The sequence below is a fragment of the Thermoascus crustaceus genome, assembly GCF_041956765.1.
Source record: "Thermoascus crustaceus strain CBS 181.67 unplaced genomic scaffold VTN00scaffold_10, whole genome shotgun sequence".
Taxonomy (NCBI): domain Eukaryota; kingdom Fungi; phylum Ascomycota; class Eurotiomycetes; order Eurotiales; family Thermoascaceae; genus Thermoascus; species Thermoascus crustaceus.
In genome coordinates, this window is record NW_027192536.1 from 835,409 (window position 1) to 857,766 (window position 22,358).

Sequence of the window (22,358 nt, forward strand, 5' to 3'; positions counted from 1 at the left end):
CCCCCTTCACCTTCGAAGCCTAAGAAGACAAGTCAGGTGACATTCCAGATTTCTACGGTACTACACACTGGACCAAATCTACAGAGGAAACGTGGAAAACATTATCAAGATAATGTCAAATTTGACTTTTGATTCGAACCTCGACTTTTGTGTGCTCCTTAAAGGGCTTGAATGTACATTCACAGGGACCACTGGTCCTTCGGTCCACCCACCCTACCCATCCCATTCGAAGCGAAGTGCCCTTTCATCGAAGTCGACGGCAACTCATTATTTGCCCATAATTTTTTTTGCTTTGCAGTGTGATCCTGTACACGCAAGAAACATGAAAAAGAAAAAAAGCGATGAAATCGGGAATCAAAAAAAGAGCAAGCTTGGAATGATAGACACACATAACGTTCCAAACATGAAATAAACAGTCCGGGTTCTCCATCCATGACCTAATATTGTGTCCGTTCCAACCTTAAAAGAAACAAGGACCCATCTAGTAGAGAAAGGCGTAAGGGAGTAAATAGGAGACAAAAGAAAGCGGGTGTAAAGAGTCGTAACCAACTCAGAGCAGTAAATGGGGTTGGGTAACAGAAAGTTACATTTCACCTAGTGATAGACGGAGACAAGTTTCCTAACCCAAGCACTTGTATTCCCAGCAAGAGTTGTGCAGGTGACAAAAAGAAAAAGTTTCGAAGAGCTTTATAGAAGAGTGCCGAACAAAGTACAATAGGAAAAGGTAGACAACAGATAACGGTGGGTATCAGCAAAAAACATTGTGGAGAATGTACCAGTGGAAGATGTGTTGTAACAATGGGCAGTTGGGAATGATGAGGCAGGAGTAGAGCACAATGTGCGACTTGCAAATCATGCACTCACAGCCTGCTCATGAGGGCTATGTCTCATTTTTTCCTGAGAGATAGCCTGCTCAAGCGGGGTTTCGTCCCCTGACAGAAGATTGGTGTCTGTTTCTGATTCTGTAATGTCACCATGACCGCTGGGATCATGCTTTCCATCGTCGGCTAGCTGAGTCTCAGCAGTTTGGAAAGACTGAGCGTCCTTCGCTCCGTCATCACTGGTCGAGGCTTCTTGTTCCTGATTCAGCTCGCCCACCGAAGGAAGTTGAGGTACCTCGCTAGCAACCGTGAGGTCATCGATATTACGGAAACTCTTTGCCGTCGTCGTGCTCACACTCCGCACTGATCGTGAGCGGCCACCATTCACAGATCCGGAGACAGACTCTGTGCCATCAGTGATATGGATATCAGTAGCCCTTGACTCTTCGGCCGGAGGGGGTTTCCGTAGCTTTAGACGCTGTTCTGGAGACATGTTCTGCCACTCAGATCCAAAGGTGATGACGGAAGCTTTCTTTCCATGGACGGTGAAGTTGGGCTCCTTTCTTGACAAGCCTTCACTTTCTCCAGTACCCTGACTTTCATCGAGAGTTGGGATACTCGAGCCAGAATCCCGTCCTTTCTTGCTTCGTTGGTGGTGTGGTGTATGATGCGAGTCTCTGAGTGTGCGATGTAGACTCCGACGCACTCGACCACGTTGTTCGCCAGAAGGATGCTCGGCTGATTCATCTCTCTTGTTATCGTTGTCAGCGTCATTGGCTGCATCAGGTTGGTTCGGTATCTGGGAAGGTTCCAGCAGACCGGCTTCCCGGAGGATACGCTCTTCATCGTCCTCATCGCCTGCGGTCGGAAGGCCAGGCATAGGGCCCGGAGATCCAATACTGGACCCATCAACCTTACTCCCGGCACTCATAACCGATGCTGCTCGCTCCAGCTTTCTCGAGGCAGCTCGAGAGGAAATTGAGGCTCGGTCCCTCACGTCAGCCGCTGAAGACTGTCTGACCGCGGGAGAAAGCTCTGAAGAGAAGACTGACGTCGGAACACTTGCCCTCCGAGCATCAGAAGGTTGCGATGATGAACTATCCGGCACTGTAGGCCCATCTGGCGAAGTTGGCGTAAGTGCACGGAGAGGGTCGCTCCTGGGAGAAGCGGGGACTAAGCTTGAAGCAGAGTCTATTTTCGCTAAGGATGGCTGACTCGGGATGGAGATGGTAGCCTTAGTCGACGAGCTGATCTGGGTAGGCCTATCGGTACCAGATTCATTCTTTTCCTCTTCTCCCAAGTCGAGTGACAGAACCTCTCTATAACACTTGGTGCGCCAGATGTCCAGCCTGACCCATTTGACCTTTGCTGCCATACGCCCAGCGGCCAGGATGACCTGCTCTCTGGCTCTCGTATGTATGGGTGTTAGGACCTGCAGATGGCGGGCGTTCCTTAGAAGGTCATCAAGCTGCTTCTCGCAGGCGGACAACTTCTCATTGGCCTCTTGGATCCTCTGGGCCATAAGCTGCCTACGCGCTGCAGAAACTTCCTCTGCCAGACGTGGGTCCATGTTATTATTCGTTGCGGGAACGGAATTCGTATCAGTGGAGTGCACAGAACTGTCCGATGTGACCGAGTTCATGCGAGCGACCCGGCGCCGTTGACCTTCGTAATCTGTGCCTATCATCCCTTTCATCCGTACTCCGGTAGTCCTAAGCGCAGCAGCATAATTGAGCTTCGCCAACCAATCATTCATGTCTGCTTCGCTGTTGGCTAGGAAAGTCTCCTCCAGAGCGTTATGCCGGACGAGGAGGAATGCATGTTTGTGCTTTTTGTAATTGGCGTCCACCAGAGCCACCGCATCATCTGTGGACATTATTGCATCAGGTTTGAACTCCTCGAGGGGAGGCGTAAAGACAACTGGCCGCCGTCGTCCCTTTTTCTTTTGGGAATCATATTGAGACATTAAGGACTTTACCCAGGCCACATCTTTGAACAGATAGAGCTGCGAAAAAGTCAGAAGAGCTCCCCATTCTTGCCATGGGGACCTTGTCTTCTTTTTCTTTGCGTCCTTTCGCCAGAGCAGCCCGACCTTGGCCACTTTGATGTCGACAAGGCCGGGATGCGACTCGGCTGGGTTGTCGATACTTGACGGCGACATAAATGCGTCTGGACGTGATCGAGCGGAGACGATTTGCAGTATGGCCGACCTGGAAAATGCCTGATGTAGACTATTCACGTCCGGAGCTCCTTCTGTGCCTGTAGAGCTGTAGGAATCCTCTAGATTCATCACATCCTTGAGAGTCGGTCTCAAAGAATGCAACTTGCCCTCAAGTATGAGCGCGTAAGGATCCACGGGCTCTTTGGGGGCTCGTGACAGATGGTCCGAACTAGCAGTCTTAAGTAGACCTCTCCGAGGCTTGGGTAAATGTCGTCCGCTAAGATTCACTTCGTCTTCCACGTGAATAAATGGCGTGTAGGAAATATTTTCATAAAAGCATTCCAGAATATCTTCCGATATTCCCTCCATTCGAGTGTTCCTGACATAGTCTTGTTTTTGCATCTTTCGCTTGTTGTTTTTGTTGAAGACATCTGTGTGTAAGATCAATATCGAAAATGCGATGAAATACGCTTGGTCTGGTAGTAAGTCTAGTCAGTACTGAATTAATTGCTTTCGTGAGCGTTGAAACGTACCTGTCGACTCAAATATTCCGGGATTGCACTCGTGATAGCGATCAGCGAAGCCCTGTAGCACTCGGTCAATTTGCTGAGTTTCTTTTGGTAGTTCGACTTCCATCAGAAGTTTTCGAATCGCCATATCTATGGGGTCACCAAAGAAAGCGAAACTCCTCATATACTTCCTCAGAGCAGTCTTGAAGAAGTCGTCATCAGATTTTGACAGGATGCTCGCTATTGCTCCCCTGTGAACAGCCGCTTCCAACCGAGACAGATAATTGGCCGGAGTTTCACCTTCTTCACGCTCGGGATACGAAGTCACCTCACGAGTAAGCGAGAACGAGCCAGGTTTGGAAGCAGATCCCGGGCCAGGAGACCCGTTACGCTGGTAAGACGCTTCAGAGTTCTGCCTCAGTCGTTGTGACAGATTGAACAAGTCTCCGAAACTCTTGCGTCCACTCGCAGAAATCGATGTTCGACCGGAGGAAAGGTTAGGAGGAGTTCGCTGCTGATCATCCCGGATGTCTGCCACTGAGCCCAAGGTTGATGATCTCCCTCGGCGTCGCCCTGGCAAGCGGCCTTGACCCTTCGTGAAGGACGAAGCTGACTTTCCAGAGCGTGCGGAGGTCGAAGAATCTTTCCTGAACAAAGGCGGTGCAGAAGCTCTCGGAGATGACAGTCCCGTGGAGGAATGGGTGGGAGATGGAAGAGGAGAAAGCTGGTCGTGGTCGGAGTTAGCTGCGGCAGACGCTCTCGGGGTGGCATCCGCTTTCGAGATGCTTGGGTCCATCCCCTTTTCATTTGATTCTGGCGGGGGGATCTTGACAGGTAGCGGGAAAAGCGGACCGCGGCTCTTCTTCAAACGTGGTAAGCGGAACAACTTGTTGCTTGGGCTGGTGTCGTCGTTCCGTGAAGTAGTACGAAAGATTCCATGCTCCCCGGAGCTCCTATCCGATCGTGAGGATTCCGAGAACCTCGTATCCTGCATCTGGGAATTGGTGGTATCACCAGGATGACCTCGACCACCATTTCGCACTGATGTTATTGATAATCTTCCTGGCTCTTCGCCGCTGGCATGCGAGGTCGCAAGGCTTCCATCAGCCGCCTGAGAATCAGTTGAACCTTGGACCGAGCGAGCTTGTCTCTCGTCTGGAGCGTCACTTCGATCGTGGTCCTCACCAGCTAGGTCTTCTTGGGATGATTTCTTGGATCGAGGAAGGATCTTAATCTTGTTCTTTCGTTTCGCTGGGCGTTCCAGTTCCATATCGTTGCTCGTTGGGGCCGTGGTGATGATAGTAGGGGCTATGTCGAACAGAGACGACGATCAGCAGTCATTTCTAATTGTAGGAAAACCAAACCACTTTCCTGATCATTGGAGAACCTGGTCAACTTACGTGGAGGCATAGGAGGCACCGGAGGGGCTTCTTCGTCAGCCTGCGCATACGACGTAGATAGCTGGGGATCCGAGGCATAACGAAACCGCATCATACTGAATCTGTTCCTCAGCGAAATTTGTCGCGACATAGGCGATGTTGGCGTATCTGCTTTCCCAGCCTCCGCTGTTCCTGGTGGGACATCTCTGGAGCGTTCGTCAGGGGTAGTAGGCCGCAAACCGTTGGATCCCATCCCAACGGGTGAGCGGGTCGCGGACTCTGAGCGTCTTGACGGAGGCTCACCCGTGGCTGGCCTTGGACGAGGGACATGCTCGCTGAGACGTGCATGAGCGTCCGGTTCGATGGCGCTTCGTCTTTTGGATTCGTTGCCGTCAACAGCGCCGAGACGGAGTCCCCTCCAATGCATGGCTGAGACGGGAGTCTGGTGGAATAAAGCACTCCTCCTCCCCTAAGGAGAAGACAGGCCCATCCGAAGCCAGAACTGCGTTGTCCAGCAGATGCTGCCCCGGTATCACACGTTTGGAAGATGGGTCAAGGTATATGGCTTGAACACGCGTCGTCTGACGATCAATACGGTGACATCGCACGCAATGCTGGGACGTCACGTCGACGAAGAGCTGGGAGTGAGTTCTGTCTTCCCTGGCGATACCAGGGGTACGACTGCCGCCGCAGAGGGAGGCGTGGAAGTGTCGAGAGATGGTATGGTGGGGAGGAGTCGTGAGAATACTGCGTTCGCTGAGCAGGGGAGGGCGGCGGAGACGGACGTTCACATTGGCCGGGCTATCACGCCAAGGACATTAAAGACGAGCAGACCGGACCTCAGCTGCCAGCAGGACGCGGAGATGGCAGCGAGAGAGCACAACGGGGAGAAAGGAGGAGACGAGGGGCGGGCAGGAATTGGGCAGAGAGCTGGCTGACAGGAGCTGCTTGGGGGTACGACGACGCCAAGCGTAGCAGCAGCGTAAGAGCGCGGACGGGAGCCTCAAGCGCCGCCGCGGTCCCTGACAGGGCGCCCGCACGTGCGAAGAAGTCCACTGTTCGCCTGCTTCTCGCTCTTCCATCGCCCTTCTCGGACCCCAGAGTTTTCCAGAAGCATCCCGCGCTGTCGATCCTGTCGTGACGGCTCACGAAAGCGGATATGATGACGGATGCCTAAAAACTCCGCTGGCCATCAACACCGGCAAATGAAGAGTTGATATTTATTGAGCCGTTGAGCTATTAGGACAGGCCCGTTCTGGGTACACTTAACTATACTCCGAGACAGCAAGGCTGGGGCGATCACCGGACGGATAAAATCTCCGTAATATGAATACAATATGCTTATTTACCGGATCATGATGGCCGAAAGACTGCTATTGAAAGATTACCTGGCGCGACAAGCAGCGATGCATGTACGCAGTACTGCCAGTATGCAGCAAGGATTCGAATGCATGCAAGGGCCAGATATGATGCTACCCATGAGCTCGAGACCAGCACATTGAGCGTATATATATATACACAGTGACCGTTGCGTCTATACATAGCATCGTGTGCTCATGTCGAAAGTTGCGGGATAAGGAACAAAATATCTCTAAACGCGTGGGGAGCCTCGATGACGTCTGCAGTGGTCGAGAACAGAGGACGCTTTGGTGCATCCTGGATTCCAATGACCACCACGCCGTCATCACAATTTTCCTTTTAGCCGCTGATTGGCCTCCAGACACACGTCCATCCCGCCCACTTGGACGAATGCACAGATGATAGAATGTGGTGGAATTGATGGAATGCACCGCATGAGAACCTGAGCGAGTCGATAAAAAAGTCGACGTCGGCCAGGCGGTTGTGCAGGGCGTTGTTCTTTGCCCGCTCCACAGGCTGTGTCGCCCACCGTACTAGTAGCACTAGACCTCGTGTGGCCCCTCCTCACTAAACTCCTTAGGCTTCGTCTTGACTCGAGATCGTCATCGGCCGTGGGTCTGGCCGGCTGCTCAGCCCCGATACACTTACTCATCCTACTACAGAGTCCTACAACGATGCGCCGGATGCTGTGAGCAAACCAGCAGCATAGCACGGCATCCCGAGCAGCCTCTTCGATCCCGGATCCGCGGCGATGTACCAAGAGCCATCGCTGTTGACAGCACAAAATGCGTCTGCTTCATTGTGTCTTCGTCTTCCTGTGCGGCCTGCTGCTCGCCAGTCTTGCGCCTGCGGTGCCCGCAGGCTCCAGTGTCACCCCTCCGCCCCCTCTCGAACCCGTCCAGCTCCTTGCCCATTCTCGGGATCCCCGGCGGCCATGGATTCGATTCAGAGATATGGTCATTGAGACTATATGGGGAATTCGTAAAGAGCTATCGGATCTCTCTGCGTTGACAAAAGACCCGTCGCGCGATCGTTCTCCGCCTTCCAAGTCCCTCACGCGATACGGCAGTGATGTTGTCCTGCGCTTCACGATACGCAGCTCTGCAGAGGCCAGAGCTTTGGAGGAGGCCGCCAATGTCCTCTTCCTGGATGTGTGGGCGTCAACCGACGAGTTTGTGGATATCAGACTGGCGCGGGAAGTGGTGAGTGGTTCGGCCTGTGGTCTTTGATGGGACAATGGCATTTGGCTAATCACCGGCTCTTGACAGATTCCTTCGTTGCTGGGTCTCTTGCCGCGATCTCTTCAGACGGCCCACACATTGCTGATAGAAGATCTTGCGGAGATGATTTCTGAAACGTACCCATCGCGGCGGTCGGCTGTCGTGAGGGACGGGTTCGCATTTCAACCTACAGTACGACAATCGACCGATGTAACCAACTTGTTCTTCCGTGATTATCAACCACTATCCGTAATTGTGCCATGGATGCGCCTCCTGGCTTCAATGTTTTCAACACACGTCCGGATGATCGGCGTCGGAATGTCCTATGAAGGTCGAGATATTCCCGCTCTCCGACTTGGCGTTCATCCGACCAACGATGAGCGTCAATCAGAACCGCGCAAGATGATAGTTGTTGTCGGAGGTTCTCATGCTCGGGAGTGGATTAGCACTTCGACGGTCAATTACATCGCGTACTCCTTAACTACCGGCTACGGAAGATCCCGCCCAATCACGAAACTCCTGGAAGAGTTCGACTGGGTCTTCGTACCGACTCTGAACCCCGACGGGTACGTCTACACGTGGGAAACAGATCGCCTCTGGCGAAAAAACAGGCAGCAGACCAGTCTGCATTTCTGCCGCGGAATTGACCTTGATCGTGCTTGGGATTTTGAGTGGGATGGTGAATCCACTCGGTCAAACCCTTGTTCCGAAAGCTACGCTGGAGACAGCCCATTTCAGGGCGTCGAATCGCACATGTTCGCAGAGTGGGCAAAGAATGAGACTCAATACAATAATGTCGACATTGTCGGTTTCCTCGATCTTCATTCCTACTCGCAGCAGATACTCTACCCGTACTCATACTCGTGTGCCACTGTTCCACCAACTCTCGAAAATCTGGAAGAGCTGGCCATGGGCATTGCAAAAGCGATCCGTCTGACCAACTACGAAAAATACGACGTAAGTTCGGCTTGCGAAGGGAGCGTCGTTGGCAACAAGAAGAGAAAGACCAAGAAAGAGATCTTCCCCAGGGTAGAAAGTTCCGGAGGAAGTGCCTTGGATTGGTTCTACCACCAGCTTCATGCCAAGTACTCTTACCAGATCAAGTTGCGAGACAAGGGAAGTTACGGGTTCCTTCTACCACCAGAAAACATTGTCCCCACGGGCAAGGAGGTTTTCAATGCCGTCCTTGCGTTCGGAAAGTTCCTCCTTGGAGTTGATGCCAACGGTTTAGACTGGGAATCTGAGTTGCAATATCCAGTGACTGGGGATGCAGCAAAACATCCCACGGATAGGGTCAACAGTGCTCCATACCAGCATGATCAGCAGATCATACGGGATTCAGATGCTGATGACCAAACTGGAGATGCTTTAGACGTGGATGACAATGAGGAAGATTTTTGGCAACGACGGAAGAGACGATGATGATTTTGACAAATTCTAGTTGCCTCTTTCAATGATGGTCCATGATGTACAGGTTCAGTTCTTTTCATACCCTCTCCGTATCCTTTTGTTGCGACGGTTCACGAGTTTCTCTTTCTCTCTTTCCTCTCACTGTCTTCCCGCTTCTCGACCTCTAGCGGGGAAAATAAGGTGTTAGTTTTTCTTCCCTCATGATATCTGATATTATTAAGATCCCTCTCCTTCTATTGGGGGGGGGCTTTCTGGACTGGTTGTTTTACGTCAGACATCTTGGTTTGGAAAAACGGACTGGGCGGCATATCCCTGATCTCTTATACGTACGTTGCGGTATGATTTGCTTACAATCAATCAAATCAAAGTCAAAAATTACAGATAGTGTCTATATCAATATCAATTGATGACTGCGAGCTAAGTCCTGACAGACTGTAGCATCATTATCTGAACTTTTTCCGTGACCCGTCTTTCGGGGATCGATCGATCGATCGGCGCCGCAACACCCAATAGTTCCATGTCAATCTCCGTGATGGGGCTCTGGGCTCTCTTTTAATTTTTTTTCCATTTTCCTAGGTCATAGCTGCTTCTAGCCTAGACTAGCCTAGCCTGCAAGTCCTTTTTTTTTGCCAGCTGCAGATCTCTCCTATTCGGATCTTGGTTCCCCTTTCTTTCCACTTTGAGGTTGGACCCTAAGGTCTGCCCAGCCCCTTTTAACTTAAGCCTTTTTTTGTGCATGTGGCCCCACAGACTAATTATCTAGGTTAGTTAGAAAGGTAGGATCGTCAACATGGAAGGACGCGAGGGAGTGTCTAGTAGGTACGGAAATGATCCGTACCTAGGCTAGGTAGCTGTCCATGTAGGAAAGTTTAAGGTTAGTCAGGAAGGGACATTTTACCGTCGAGATCGTCCACCACCGATATATATATAAAAGACTATCCCTACTCTATTCATCTTATCTATGTATTTATCCATCCATTTCATTCAGCCATACTATGCCTGTCTGGAATGATACTTATGCTGGATGAACACGAAGCTAAGCTAAGCTAATCTACCCTAATCTAAGCAGAGAAACGAACCTCGACGCGACGATTCCCATTTCTGTTCCCATTCCCGTTCCCGTGCTTCCGCGTGCCACTGCTGTTAGATTGAGATGTAGCGGCGCTGGCGGTTGTTGTGGCTGCTGGGACGGCGGATGTGAGGGCTATATCTATTAGGTTAGTGTTTCCGTGAAATGAATGATATAGTTATACTCAAGCTCGCTGCAAATCAAGAGAGGGAGGCTTTGGTCTAGGTAGGGATAGTAAATGACATGATATATTAGATGTTTACTCACCAGCTATAGCCGCAACCCCGGAATCCGACCCATCCAGCCCGGCCGCCTGGTTCGCCGCAATCGCCGCATCCAGATCCTCCTGGTTGACCTGGATCTGCCTCGAAATATCTTCCAGCGTCTGTGCCGTGGTGACCGCCGCGGCGCTCGTATTGGTGCGGCCGGCATTGTCGGTCTGTTGGACGGCGAAGCAGCCGCCAAAGGGACCTGCTAGGGCGTTGTTTCTGCAGCGGACGGTGCAGACGTTGCCAGTTGATCCTTGTTTTCTTTGTTAATATCGGGGGCGTAGGGAAGGATGTTTTTATGTCTGGTGGCTTTTGGCTTACCTCCAATACAGTTGAGGTCATCTGGTAATGCGACCTTCATGACAAAGTTTTGGAATTTCGCTTGTGAGAGGCCGTTCACGCCTGGGACGTTGTCCGTCACCTTCAAGGGGACGAAGTTGGTGTTGGCGTTGCCTGGGCAAGTAGCAGATATTTTGTTAGATCGAAGTATCAGTAGATCCTGGATGAAAGTATGCATACTTGTCTGGTCCAAATCACACGTGTAAGGTCCTGCGCCATCTGCGTTCACCTGTATGTATACCGTTAGAGATGGATATCTACTAGCAGATCTGGATAGATACTGACTTGGTGAATAGTGACTGATAGGACAGACCCCTTCTTCACTGAGGTCACTCGGTTGGCAGCCAGCTCGTTCTCTGTCTGTTCCCCAATATCAATGTTGCCATTGAGCTCCGTGCGACCACATCCGTTCACGATATTCTGTCTTATCTCCTCGTCCCGGATAATGGTGGAGTCCAGCTGGCAGGGGCTAATATCTGTGCAGTTCCTTGCTAGAGCGTTGTTGACTGGAAAGAGGATCTGATTAGAATAATCTCCTAGAAGAGGTAGTCGTTCACTATCTTGGGCAGACGGGAATGGAATAAGCTCACCAAGAAATCCTTGGCTGGCTACTGAGCCTTTCTCTCCTTGGGCTTTGAGGATCACGCCATGGGAATGAACGGACGCAGCGAATGCAGTTAAAATGAGCAACGATGGATAATACATGGTTGGAGGAAAATGCCGCGACCTGCACGGGATGAAAAAAGAAAAGCAATGATATTCGTAACGGATAAAGAAGGATAGGAAGAATAAAAAAAGCAGAGAAGAGAATGGATATCTGGCTCAACCAGGTTGACCGAGAGGAACCCAAAAGCTCAATCTGAATGATGGGCATAAGTACTATTTAATAAAGACACACACAACATAGTACTACTTCCTCTAGAGTGCCATTCAATGCTCCTCCTTCCACTATCTCAATGCGCATCCTCACCATGGTGGACACTTGTGTCATGAACGTTTTGAACCATGCCAAGAAAGCGATGGTAGGAATCCAAAGGACCTTCGAAGAAAATCTACCATGTCTCACTTGGAAATTCGAAACGACGCTAGCAACCCCGATATGAGGAAGGCAAGTCAAAACGTCGAAACGTGGCTGCCAAGACTGACGGGGAGGAGACTGAGTGAGAGTAAGCGCCAGGAGTCTGTCTGCTTGGAGTTATGGGTATTATGCTGTTTTGTTCTGTTCTCCAGAGGGATTAGCCATAGTCCTATGTCAAGTCCACGAGAGAAGAAAAAGATACTACCTTAGATTCCATGCAGAAAATCTGCCGTACCGTATTAACTCTGAGGAAATACACCGATCTGCAGCTTCGAAGAAATTCCCTCCAGCAGACGATCCTCAGCACAGTAGTTCTATGTGGAGCGTGAGACCGACAATAGGTGAAACAACCTACAGAATAGACTCTCGATCTCAAACGTGCCCGCTGTCGAAGAAATGACTCAAGATCATGCACGAGGGTCATTTATTATGACCTTAGAATCGTGATGGTTAACAATAAACGGGCCGCCTTCGCCAAGGAAGCATTGACAGCCATGTGGCACCACCAAGTTTGAATCGCACGGCGTTTCAAGATGTTTGTCGCCAGGCTCGGAAGGGAGCCGAGACCGAACCTTGTCATGGCTTCCTACAAGTTTAGCCGACGATGCGTCGAGGGGGTGTTCATCTGATGTTGCTGTGTCTGATCGGGGGGTCAGGGGGTTGATATACTTCTATATTGACAGCCTGGAGATACAAACAGGGAACAGAAGGCAACATCCCGCTATAGTTGCTTACCTATTCCAGTTTCAAGTGCTCTGGAAGACATTCAAGATAGCGGAAGGCCCATGGAAGTGTGTGCAGCAGTCATGCAAGACAGAACAACTCCGAAAAGAAATAATAAGTTTGCCAGAAATATCCTCAGTGCACTTCTACCAGGATATACGTCAGCCAGATTTGGACCACGGGTTGTAGAGATAGATAATAAATTCAAGCTAAAAATGCTGTAGCCGATAAAATTGGTCTTTTCAATAAGTCTAAAAACGAAAAAAAACGAATATATAAGTTGGCATAGTTTCATCGAATCACTGCACGAAATAGTGCAATGGCGAGGTCCCTGAACCAAGTAAACACAAGATACAGCAACCAAGGGATCTAACCGAGGGTTATACAGTGGCAAGGATGGTGCGCATGTAACGAATATACTGTAAATACAATATACAAGATTCTTATTAATTTTATAAATATAGCTATTACTTCATGTGTAGGAACTATAGTGTCCAACATCTTCTAATGACTCGCGGGTGATAAGTAGAATAGTAAGAGCGATTTAGATAATGTCGACTCCCAGAAACTACTTATCTTCCGTGCTTATCGCTATATCTAATAGCTAGAACTGTAGTGCTAGACTCAGAGACTGTAAGCAAGAGTTAAGACTCCTATTTTGAACGTTATTGTCCATCGGCAGAGATTGTCTGGCAACATCCAATAGATACGCGCCAGCAGGGCTAGATATCTTTTCTTTGTCTTCTTCTTGCTAGGTCTTACTAGCTGGGCACCTGCATAATTTAGTGCTATACACCGTAATATGATCTGGAACAAACATCCCAAATGTTGCACCTTTCTTACTGTTCGTTTGAATTCCCTCCCAAAACGCTCAAGCAAGTACATCTGCCAGCTTCCTTGCTCAAGTTTATGTCACCAATTAGAAATGGATCAATGGACCTTCTCCTCTGCTCCAAACTCCACAGACCCAACAAACGCCAGCCTCAGCGGCGCTTGTGTAAGCTCCTAACTTGAAGCTTCTTCGTGCGACCAAACCTGACCCCATCAAACCTGCAGTGTCTAGCCCTACTGTCTCTCCTGGGCAGCAAAGTGTCCTTTCCGGGAGCTCAAGTTTATAATTCCTCCCTCTCATCCTACTTCTCTCAGCAGGAATCCCAGCTCCAACCGCTCTGCGTCTTCTCACCCGTCACAGTCGAGGATGTCTCCGTTGCGGTCAGCGCCCTATCTTCAGCCGCCGCAGCCATCGACGCTAGCAAAAAATCCAGCTGCCAGTTCGCCATTCGATCTGGCGGCCATGCCCCTTTTGCGGGAGCTGCCAATATCGCTAACGGGGTCACGATAGACTTGCGCGGACTAAACACCGTCGAGGTGAGCAGCGACAGGTCCATCGCCTCTGTTGGAGTGGGTGCGACTTGGGGAGACGTGTACTCCAAGCTCGACCCCCTAGGCCTCTCCGTTGCGGGCGGTCGAGCAGCGCAAGTTGGCGTCGGGGGCCTCACGACCGGAGGTGGCATATCTTATTTCTCAACCCGCTATGGCTGGACCTGCGACTCGGTATCCAATTTCGAGGTCGTGCTGGCCAACGGGACCATCGTCAACGCCAACACTGAACAGAATCTGGATCTCCTATCCGCTCTCCGTGGCGGTTCGAACAACTTCGGTGTCGTCACGCGCGTGGACCTGCAGGCGTTCGAGCAGGGCCCCATCTGGGGTGGGACGGTATTCTATCCTCTTTCCACCGTCGACCAGCACCTAAAGGCGTTTGTGGACCTGAATTCGGTGGACGCCTACGATGAGTATGCATCGCTGATCACGAGCTTTGGCTTTGCAGCTGGCCAGGGATCAGCCGTGGTAAACTCCATTGAATATACCAAGGCTGTGGAGAACCCGCCGGTTTTCCAGCCCCTGATGGAGATTCCCTCGTTGTACAGCACGATGCGCATCGCTAATATGGCAGATATTTCAACCGAGCAGGGCTCGTTTCAACCAAATGGGAAGCGGTAAGTGCTGTATCGGGCCTTTCCATAACCCTTACCGAGAGAGCAGGAAGGGACAGAGGCGCATTTGCTAGCATAAAAAAAAGAGAAGGATTTCTTTTCCACAATAGCTGACTGATTTTTTTTTTCCAAAGCGACCTATCCGTGGTAACAACCCACGGCTCTACCTTACCCATCCTCAATGCAACATACCAACTCTGGAACGCCAGTCTCGCGGCAATCCAAGACATACCTGGCATATCGTGGGCCATCTCGCTCGAACCGCTACCTCCGGCCATCTACGCCCGCGCAGCCGCCGCCGGCGACTCCAATGCCTTCGGCAGCCTCTCCGAAGTCAAAGGCTCCCTCGTGGTAAATCTCCTCTCTGCAGGTTGGACGGATGAGGCGGACGATACCAAAGTCGAGAAGGCGGCGCGTGAGCTTTTCACCGGCATAGAGGATGAAGCGCGAAAGCTAGGCGTCTACGAGCCGTTCGTGTATCTGAACTATGCGGCGCCGTGGCAGGATCCGATCGCTAGTTACGGGAGCAAGAGCGTAGGGAAATTGAAGGAGGTGAGTAAACGCGTGGACCCGAAGGGAGTGTTCAGGTTCAACGTCCCCGGAGGGTTCAAGATCCCGGTGTCAAAGGGGGAGTGAGCCGAGTGGAAAAGGGGATTTGGGGCATTCCCTGATAGTTGGCAAAATGATTTGAAAATTGAAGCGGCCAAAAGGATACAGGGACAGTTGAGCGATTGAGACAGCGCTCATTGATCCTTAACCCCATGGAAAAAGACAGGCAGGGAGAAAGTCTTAGGCCCGCCCTCCTGTTGCAAATGCTTATTGCTTGATAATGATGAGCTTCACGCATTGCCGTCTTGTAGGGCATAGGAGTACACTACAGGTAGATATATGTTGACCAAAACAACTACCACTCAACCACAAAGGGTGCCATGACATCTGTTTGCAATTGATACTGGTAATCTCTGACTAATAGCACTACTAGAATTCCTATTTCTCCCTATCTTTTGTCCTGGCTGACTGGAGTGTTTTTCCAATCTATAAAAAGCATGCAGGCAGGCTGCAGGGGTCATGAGCTCTTATAGGACGCATGCTATATATGATACCAATGGCTGCAACCAGAAGTCTAGACACTTTTGGTGGCAGAGCGGTTTACCTGTGAGATGAGACATTGATATATAGTACAGGAGGGACTTTATTCAATTATTCTCATTTCCCCTCTGGCTCTGTTCAAATTCCTGGGGTAGGATGGTGTTCTTCCGGTCCGGAGAAGCACAGAAGTGGGCCCTGGTGTCATGCATGCCCAACCTTCTGAATGCGGATATCCGCATCAAGATCTAGATTTATATCCCCATGCAATGTACCCGCGTATACGCACCATGAAGATTATATCACACACAACACTTTTCTGTTCTTTTCTGTGAGATAAAGTGAAAATGAAAGGGAACTAAAAATCGCATCATCAACAAAGAATGGACTAGCTTTGTGTGTCCAGCCAGGAGCAGAACGTAACGCTGTCGCCGTCTGTTCTCGGCACCTGGCTCCATGTGACGTGGATGACCATTGAACTTGCAGACTGTCCAGCACGTCCAAGGGGAAGAACACATTCTCATCTCATCATGCTGCAGGGGGGCTGAAGGACGGGTCTTTCTCTTGTGCGGAGATCTCTGCCGGCTTGCAGTTTCTTTGCGTTGTGAGACTATCCATGTCCTAACCGGCCATCCGGCTTCATGCTTGACTTTTGCTGCTCAATATTCTGAGTCAAGGAAGCGCTCCGTTTGCGGGCCGAAGGACAGACAAACAAAATGGACATCGACCTGAAGTACGCGGAACTCGAGCACAATGTCAAGGAGCCCAGTGGCCTTCCGCTGCTCAAGAGGTTCGAACAGAGGCACCGGATGCTTTATTCGCTGTGCTTTTTCAGCAAACTCGTCAGCCAGTTGCTGGAGTCGGGCCAGTATTCGGACTTTACCATTATCTGTGGGGACCGCGAGTTCCGTGTTCATCAAGCAATTGTGTGCCCGCAGTCGAAGATCTTCGAAAGGGCGTGTACGGGTCAATTTGTGGTATGTATTTTGCCTTTTCTGCTTTATGAGGCACGTGAGTTGAGAGATGTGTATATGTATTGTTTGCCGTGTTGTGTTATACGTTTTGTCTTGGATCAGTCGGAATGGCTGATGAAACTCAACAGGAAGCATCTACCAAGACGATGACTCTGGTTCAGGAGGATCCTGCAATCATCTCACTTATGATAGACTACTTATACAGCCACTCGTACAAGGACAAGGACGACGAAGATGACGACTGGGACTTTTCCGACACGCTGAGGCCGCAAGACGACGAAAAGAAGGACGAGCCACCTCGCGTCCCGACCTGTCTCAAGCTCTACGCAGTCGCCGACAAGTACATGATCCAGGGCCTGAAGAGTGCCGCCCGTGACCGCTTCGCCGCGTGGGCCATAGAGAACTGGTCGAATCCCAGCTTCCTCCTCGCCGTGCGCGAGATCTACGAGAACGAGACAGGGAATTATGTTGAACTTCGCAACGCAGCCGTGCGCCCAATGGTCGCTCGTGCGGACGACATGTTTATGAAAGAGGAATTCGTGAACCTTCTCAAGGACTTTGGCGAGTTGAGCACCGAGTTGCTGCGTCGCGTGTTGGACAAGAACCGTATCGCAAAACGTGGCTTAGAGTTCGACATCGCAGAGCTCACATCTCGGATCGAGGCGTTGAAGCTGGAAAACCGAAAGGTTCACATTCTGCAGCACGAGAACCACAAGCTATCGAAGGAGCTGCTCGAGGTGAAGATGACTGCGCTCGTGAAGAAATGCCAGAGCGGGCAGGCAGCTTCTAGCACCCGTGAAGGAAGATAGGAAAGAAAACGCAATTCTTGTTTATTGGTCTTGATGTTGGAATGTTTCATCAGCATAGGTTCAAGGTGCGGCGTTGTGGCAAAGCTTCACGAAAAAGATGAATGAAATGATAATGAACGCGGTTGTTAGAGTCAACGAGGGAATGGACCTGAGATGAGCAAACTGATCCTAGTCGTAGAATCGCACGATTCTTCTGCTTTCATTAGAGCAAAGTTCAGTATTCTGAACTTCATGTATGTAATACCGCCTAATCCAATTTTATTTAAGTTGTATAGTGGACCAAAATTGTGTTGCTTGTAGGTATCTCTTTTATACTTTTCTCCCACCATCTTCCATATGGTTACTGGTCATCTTCTCTGAGGCAGAACTGGACTGTCCTTCCGTGATGTTGAGTTCCGAATCATTGAGATGATCCATCCTGCTCCGCAAGCTAGGCAGCAGCTTCCACCACTTATCGACAACAAACAGTCGATCGTTATCTCCTAGATACAAAAAATCCATCTCCTCAAGAGTCCGGCCAGAGGTCTCGGGGTAGAGAAGCCAGACGACAATCGCAAAAGCGAGGTTAAGAACAGAGAAGATTATGTACGTCTTCCACCGGATTTTCGATATCGAGATCGGAGTTATCTGGACTATCAGGTAATTGAAGATTCAGTGGCTCGCGGTGGTAGGAGCTGCAGAATGCGTGCGATGCCGCAGAGGCATGAATTCTGCGGGATAGAGCCAGGGTATGGGGAGCCATCCGACGGCGAAGACGGCTTCATAAAGGAAAAAGAATCCCAGCGAAGCTTTTGCGCGGATGGGGGTTACGTCTTTTTGAAGGATTCCGGCCTTGACATGGGAACGTCAGATCATCATACATTCATCATATATATTAAATCGAGCTGATAGAGCAGTGCGTCTTACGCAGATGAAGCTCAGGGAGCAGATGAGAGCACCAATAATAAGGGGCTTGCGACGGCCCATTCGGTCAAGGAAAAAGACGGGGATAAACGAGAACAGCCAATATGGATCGCCCAGACCGGCAGCGATCTGAAGGGCTGTTTTATACTCCATTCCAATGTCTGTGGTCAAGGTATGCGGGGCGTAGTAGACCTGTAGAAGGATATTTAGCAAAGATAGGAAGGGGCCATTGTCTTACTAGGACATTGATACCGCTCAATTGTTGCATAGCTTGTAGCGCTGCAGAATGCTGTTATCACATAGTAGCGATATTTCCACCGGGATTCCTTACCTATTACGAGCAGGAATCTCCTGATCTTCAGTGGGCAATTCTTGAATACCTCCGTTATTTTCCAAGGCCCATCAGCCTCTTCTAGGGCCACGGCATCATCGATATCTTTCTTCTGCTTGAGGACGGCAGGATCAGTGCAGTCAATATCCTTCCCCCGGACCTGTGCAATGATGTCGATAGCCTCATCGTGTCTGTTATCTATATACTGCTCAGTCAAGGAAGAGTACAATGGAAGTTCTGCTGCAAAGGGTTAGCCACACACGTTTAATCAACCATCTAGGTGACTCGGGAAGTAGGTATATCCAGACGATTTGGGCCATGATGAATACCCTTTGAAACGCGATAGGAAATCTCCATTGTAGAGCACCCGAAGTGTCAGAAAGACCAATGTTGAGATAATAGGCGATAACGATGCCGAAAGCACTTAAGTTACCTTCGATCGAAACATGGCGTCCTCGAGTCCTGGCCGGGATTAATTCAGCCACCCACAGAGGAGTTGTTGCAGTATTGAATCCGTTGCCCCAACGACTCAAGGCAGTCGCAGGATGAAGAGGAAGAAGAGGAACATGAAGCATTTTACCAGACAATGCTGCCAATAATCATATGTGGGACTCCGAAGGAGGAGGCCTGAAGCGCGGCTCCTATGAACATCAAGACTGCGCCGATATATATGCACTTCTTGCGTCCAAGGGCTTCCAGACGATGAAGACCGTAACCGCTCCACACAAGCATCCTATCCTGATATATTGTGTCAATAGTTGCTAAGAGGCTGCCAAGATTGCTGGCTTCATACTCGTAGATTGCATTGATGGTTCCCAGGAGACTGGATGATGGGTATTGAATTGTTCCAAAAACTCATTGGCACCGTTGAGTCCCTAAATCAATTTAACAATCGATCAATTTGCGCGAAGATGTCCTGGGAAAAGACTATACTCCAAGGACTCCTTGATCGTAGCCAAATAGGAAAAACCCTAGAGCACCTGCAATGGGAATATGGCGAATGAGCCCTCTTCCTTGGGCCCCAAAAAAATATTTCCGACGTGGGATATCGACGTATTCGACATGACGAATGTCCAAGCCCGGCAATTGTCTATTTAGTTCTTTATGTTGAGCGGAGTTTGCGAGAGGCTTTTGGTGGACAGTCATCTTGAATCAACAAAAGAGTGGAGGGCCCAAGAAGATAGGGATCGAAGACTAGCAGAAAATAATCCATGTTTAATGAAGGACAATGCCGCTTATAAACAGGCTCTTTGGAGGACACGAAGCTTTTCGCAACGAAGACCGATGTCGTCATAGAACAAAGAAGCTTGTCGACAAATGTCGGAATTAAATGCCTGGGCTTGGGCGATAGCGTCGCCGAAAATTGCGGAGAGAGGCATAGGGCAAGGCCTCCTGTCCGCTCACTTGCCCAAATCGCTAAAACCTCATCCTCCGGCACAATCCGTCTCTTTTCTTGTGAAACACGGGGCCCCGCAATATGTGGGACAGACTTGGCCGTATTCTAAAGAGCTTTGTCTTCTTTACCTTGCACCGGATAGCCTTTTCCAACGACTCTACGATGCGGGGAACAAAATTCCCCACGGCTGGGTCACGTTCCTGGCCCTAAAGTGAGTCCGTATCGGCTATAAAATCTGGCAATGCTTCTCTACCGAGCCTGCTTCGTCATTCCGGCGAAGATTACTTCTAATAGTAATGAGGCCGACCAGGAACATGAACTACCCTCAGTTGTAGCGATTCCTAGCACAAGGATGCCTGGATGGTAAGATTTCGCTCTTGTCTCCCGTCATGACGCTTCAGCTAAGTCAGGGATACAGCATTCACTGTCGAGAGAGATACCTCAGATGTAAACCCATCTCTCTCATTACTCGTCCAAACATCTGGAGACAACAATTGATGAATTTAGGCGACCGAGTCCGTCCCGCCTGCTCCAATTGCCGCAAAGCAAAAGAACTATTGGCATGCACATTTGCTGGAATCAAGATTCGTCACAGCCCCTATTCCACGAAAACTCATGCAAACAGCGCACGAAACAGCATTAGGAACAACAGCAGATACAATCCATTCGTCTTCCGATGGAGTGCTGACGGAACTACTGGCCCAGTCTGGGTCCACCAGTTCGTCCTCAGAAAAGACAACGGGTGCTGGTCGTGTAGCCTCGACAGAGTTTTCAACAGCACCTCCTCTGCTTCCTTGGGGGCTTATAGCTATGCAAAATGAGAGCCCCCCAGGAATCTCAAGTCGGCGGTCACTTCAAGGGATCAATTCCGCATCACCTCGCACGAACTCAAAGACCTTTGGCAGGGAGTTTATGGTTCGCTCTCCCAGTCTGGAGCAAACAGGTCTAGATGCCGATCCAAAATTGGACGTTCGGTCATCGACAGCAGACTAGTCTCCATGCTGCAAGACGTATGATAGTAGATAGTACTGAATGCTCAGTGTTTGAGTTTTATATCAATTATGCCGGGCCATGGGTGAGTTCTCTGCCAGAGCAGTTGGCTATTAGCTTTAGAGATGCATTGAGCTAAGGATGTTGTGGAAAAGCTTGATATTGTCTCATCTCTTCGACATTTTGGACAGACAGTTCCCAGACTCGTATTAACAGAACCTGTCCTTTACTATACATGTTTGGCATATGCTTCACACGTCATGTTCCTCAAAGGGAAATTGGACGAATGTCCAAGAGCATTTTCAGAACAAGGCAATAGGGCTCTTGATACCCCTTCTTTCGTCACATTTAGCGCCCACTACCGATCAGGCTTCGTTAGCTATCACGGTTATTCTCCGAATGTCAGAACAATTCTCAGAATTGGCAGATGACGCGCAGCATCATCTTAATGGTGCCTTCTCTCTTTTCTCAAATACAGGCGAAAAATGGTCTCCTTTCCAGACGGATATTCGCGGTGTGGCCTTCTGGATATACCTTCGTGAAAGCATTCCGAATGACTTTGCTTTTTCAACGAGCACTGTTGCCAGTTTGACCTTTCAGTTGTCGATTATGAGTCCATCAAGACTCCTGTTCCAGATGAAGTCTGGACAAATCAGATGTCATATCTGTTAGCTAAGTTATGCAACGCATACTGGGGAGATTACAGTGACAGTGTGAGACAGTCGATGAAGGAGGAGATCCAGACAGATATGGAAGAATGGAAAATGCATTTGCCTGATACCTTTCAGCCTTGGTGCTTCAATCAAAAAGATTATCAGCCATTCGCTACAATGAAGTTTCTGAGTCCCTGGCACGGTACCTGAGCTAAATTTCTGCTTCATCCACAGAAGAGCTGACATGTCCCACAGAAATAGCATGGCAGCAGTATTACACAGCCAAGGTAATGCTTGCTGTCTATGCACCTAAGCAAAACCGGATACAGTGTGCTAACATTAAATCACTACCTCGAAGTAGGCCGACAAAAGTCTAAGATGTTTGAAATATCATGTCAATTGGAATCTTTACTGACATGTGTACTTCTTAATGCCCACAGACAGAGATCATCAGTCCAGCACGACTAGCGTGTACGGTGTGCTTTTCCAGCGATGACTTCGGAGCCAAAATCAATGGAACCCATCTCATTTCGTGGTGCGGACAGTTCTTTACTGGCAAGGAAGAACAAAGAGTTCTTGCTGAATTTCTGAAGAAATCTATGGAAGATACGAAATGGCCGAATAAGACATGATATGAACGGCTGGAGCAGATATGGAAAGGCACCAGACAGAGCTGGTCAGATCCATAACTTATGCGATGGCTATACGATGTCGATGAGCTGTATTTTTCATTCACCTGCAGTCGTCCAATATTTCCGAAGTAACAACCAAATTATCTGAGATTACAAAAGCTGAACTTGCTACAAATGGTCCGAAGACTATACCACGTGCTCGAAGACAATGATTGCATCGAAGCCATCAAATCGACTCAGTGTTTAAACA

At 49.7% G+C, this 22,358-nt stretch overlaps 8 protein-coding genes across 8 annotated transcripts; 5 read left to right on the plus strand and 3 right to left on the minus strand.

Annotated features, from left to right (window-relative positions):
• Nucleotides 1–852: 852 nt before the first annotated feature.
• Nucleotides 853–5,297, minus strand: VTN00DRAFT_2639 (uncharacterized protein; the record flags this gene model as incomplete). The annotated part of the gene is made up of 3 exons (XM_069428873.1): nucleotides 853–3,458; nucleotides 3,516–4,799; nucleotides 4,892–5,297. 3 exons carry the CDS (start codon nucleotides 5,295–5,297, stop codon nucleotides 853–855), a joined length of 4,296 nt encoding a protein of 1,431 aa, XP_069283685.1.
• Nucleotides 5,298–5,388: 91 nt separating this feature from the next.
• On the plus strand, nucleotides 5,389–6,011 carry VTN00DRAFT_2640 (uncharacterized protein; the record flags this gene model as incomplete). The annotated part of the gene is made up of 2 exons (XM_069428875.1): nucleotides 5,389–5,590; nucleotides 5,635–6,011. The coding sequence occupies 2 exons, from the start codon at nucleotides 5,389–5,391 to the stop codon at nucleotides 6,009–6,011; spliced, it is 579 nt and encodes a 192-aa protein (XP_069283686.1).
• A 1,003-nt stretch (nucleotides 6,012–7,014) lies between these two features.
• On the plus strand, nucleotides 7,015–8,871 carry VTN00DRAFT_2641 (uncharacterized protein; the record flags this gene model as incomplete). The annotated part of the gene is made up of 2 exons (XM_069428876.1): nucleotides 7,015–7,431; nucleotides 7,498–8,871. The coding sequence occupies 2 exons, from the start codon at nucleotides 7,015–7,017 to the stop codon at nucleotides 8,869–8,871; spliced, it is 1,791 nt and encodes a 596-aa protein (XP_069283687.1).
• A 1,049-nt stretch (nucleotides 8,872–9,920) lies between these two features.
• On the minus strand, nucleotides 9,921–11,241 carry VTN00DRAFT_2642 (uncharacterized protein; the record flags this gene model as incomplete). The annotated part of the gene is made up of 5 exons (XM_069428877.1): nucleotides 9,921–10,063; nucleotides 10,196–10,450; nucleotides 10,519–10,650; nucleotides 10,717–10,765; nucleotides 10,822–11,241. The coding sequence occupies 5 exons, from the start codon at nucleotides 11,239–11,241 to the stop codon at nucleotides 9,921–9,923; spliced, it is 999 nt and encodes a 332-aa protein (XP_069283688.1).
• A 2,021-nt stretch (nucleotides 11,242–13,262) lies between these two features.
• VTN00DRAFT_2643 (uncharacterized protein) lies at nucleotides 13,263–14,970 on the plus strand (the record flags this gene model as incomplete). Its single annotated transcript, XM_069428878.1, has 3 exons — nucleotides 13,263–13,334; nucleotides 13,394–14,337; nucleotides 14,469–14,970. The coding sequence occupies 3 exons, from the start codon at nucleotides 13,263–13,265 to the stop codon at nucleotides 14,968–14,970; spliced, it is 1,518 nt and encodes a 505-aa protein (XP_069283689.1).
• A 1,166-nt stretch (nucleotides 14,971–16,136) lies between these two features.
• VTN00DRAFT_2644 (uncharacterized protein) lies at nucleotides 16,137–17,203 on the plus strand (the record flags this gene model as incomplete). Its single annotated transcript, XM_069428879.1, has 2 exons — nucleotides 16,137–16,397; nucleotides 16,523–17,203. 2 exons carry the CDS (start codon nucleotides 16,137–16,139, stop codon nucleotides 17,201–17,203), a joined length of 942 nt encoding a protein of 313 aa, XP_069283690.1.
• Nucleotides 17,204–17,854: 651 nt separating this feature from the next.
• VTN00DRAFT_2645 (uncharacterized protein) lies at nucleotides 17,855–18,757 on the minus strand (the record flags this gene model as incomplete). Its single annotated transcript, XM_069428880.1, has 4 exons — nucleotides 17,855–18,034; nucleotides 18,110–18,298; nucleotides 18,487–18,635; nucleotides 18,700–18,757. 4 exons carry the CDS (start codon nucleotides 18,755–18,757, stop codon nucleotides 17,855–17,857), a joined length of 576 nt encoding a protein of 191 aa, XP_069283691.1.
• Nucleotides 18,758–20,448: 1,691 nt separating this feature from the next.
• Nucleotides 20,449–20,826, plus strand: VTN00DRAFT_2646 (uncharacterized protein; the record flags this gene model as incomplete). Its single annotated transcript, XM_069428881.1, has 1 exon — nucleotides 20,449–20,826. The coding sequence occupies one exon, from the start codon at nucleotides 20,449–20,451 to the stop codon at nucleotides 20,824–20,826; it is 378 nt and encodes a 125-aa protein (XP_069283692.1).
• Nucleotides 20,827–22,358: the final 1,532 nt, after the last annotated feature.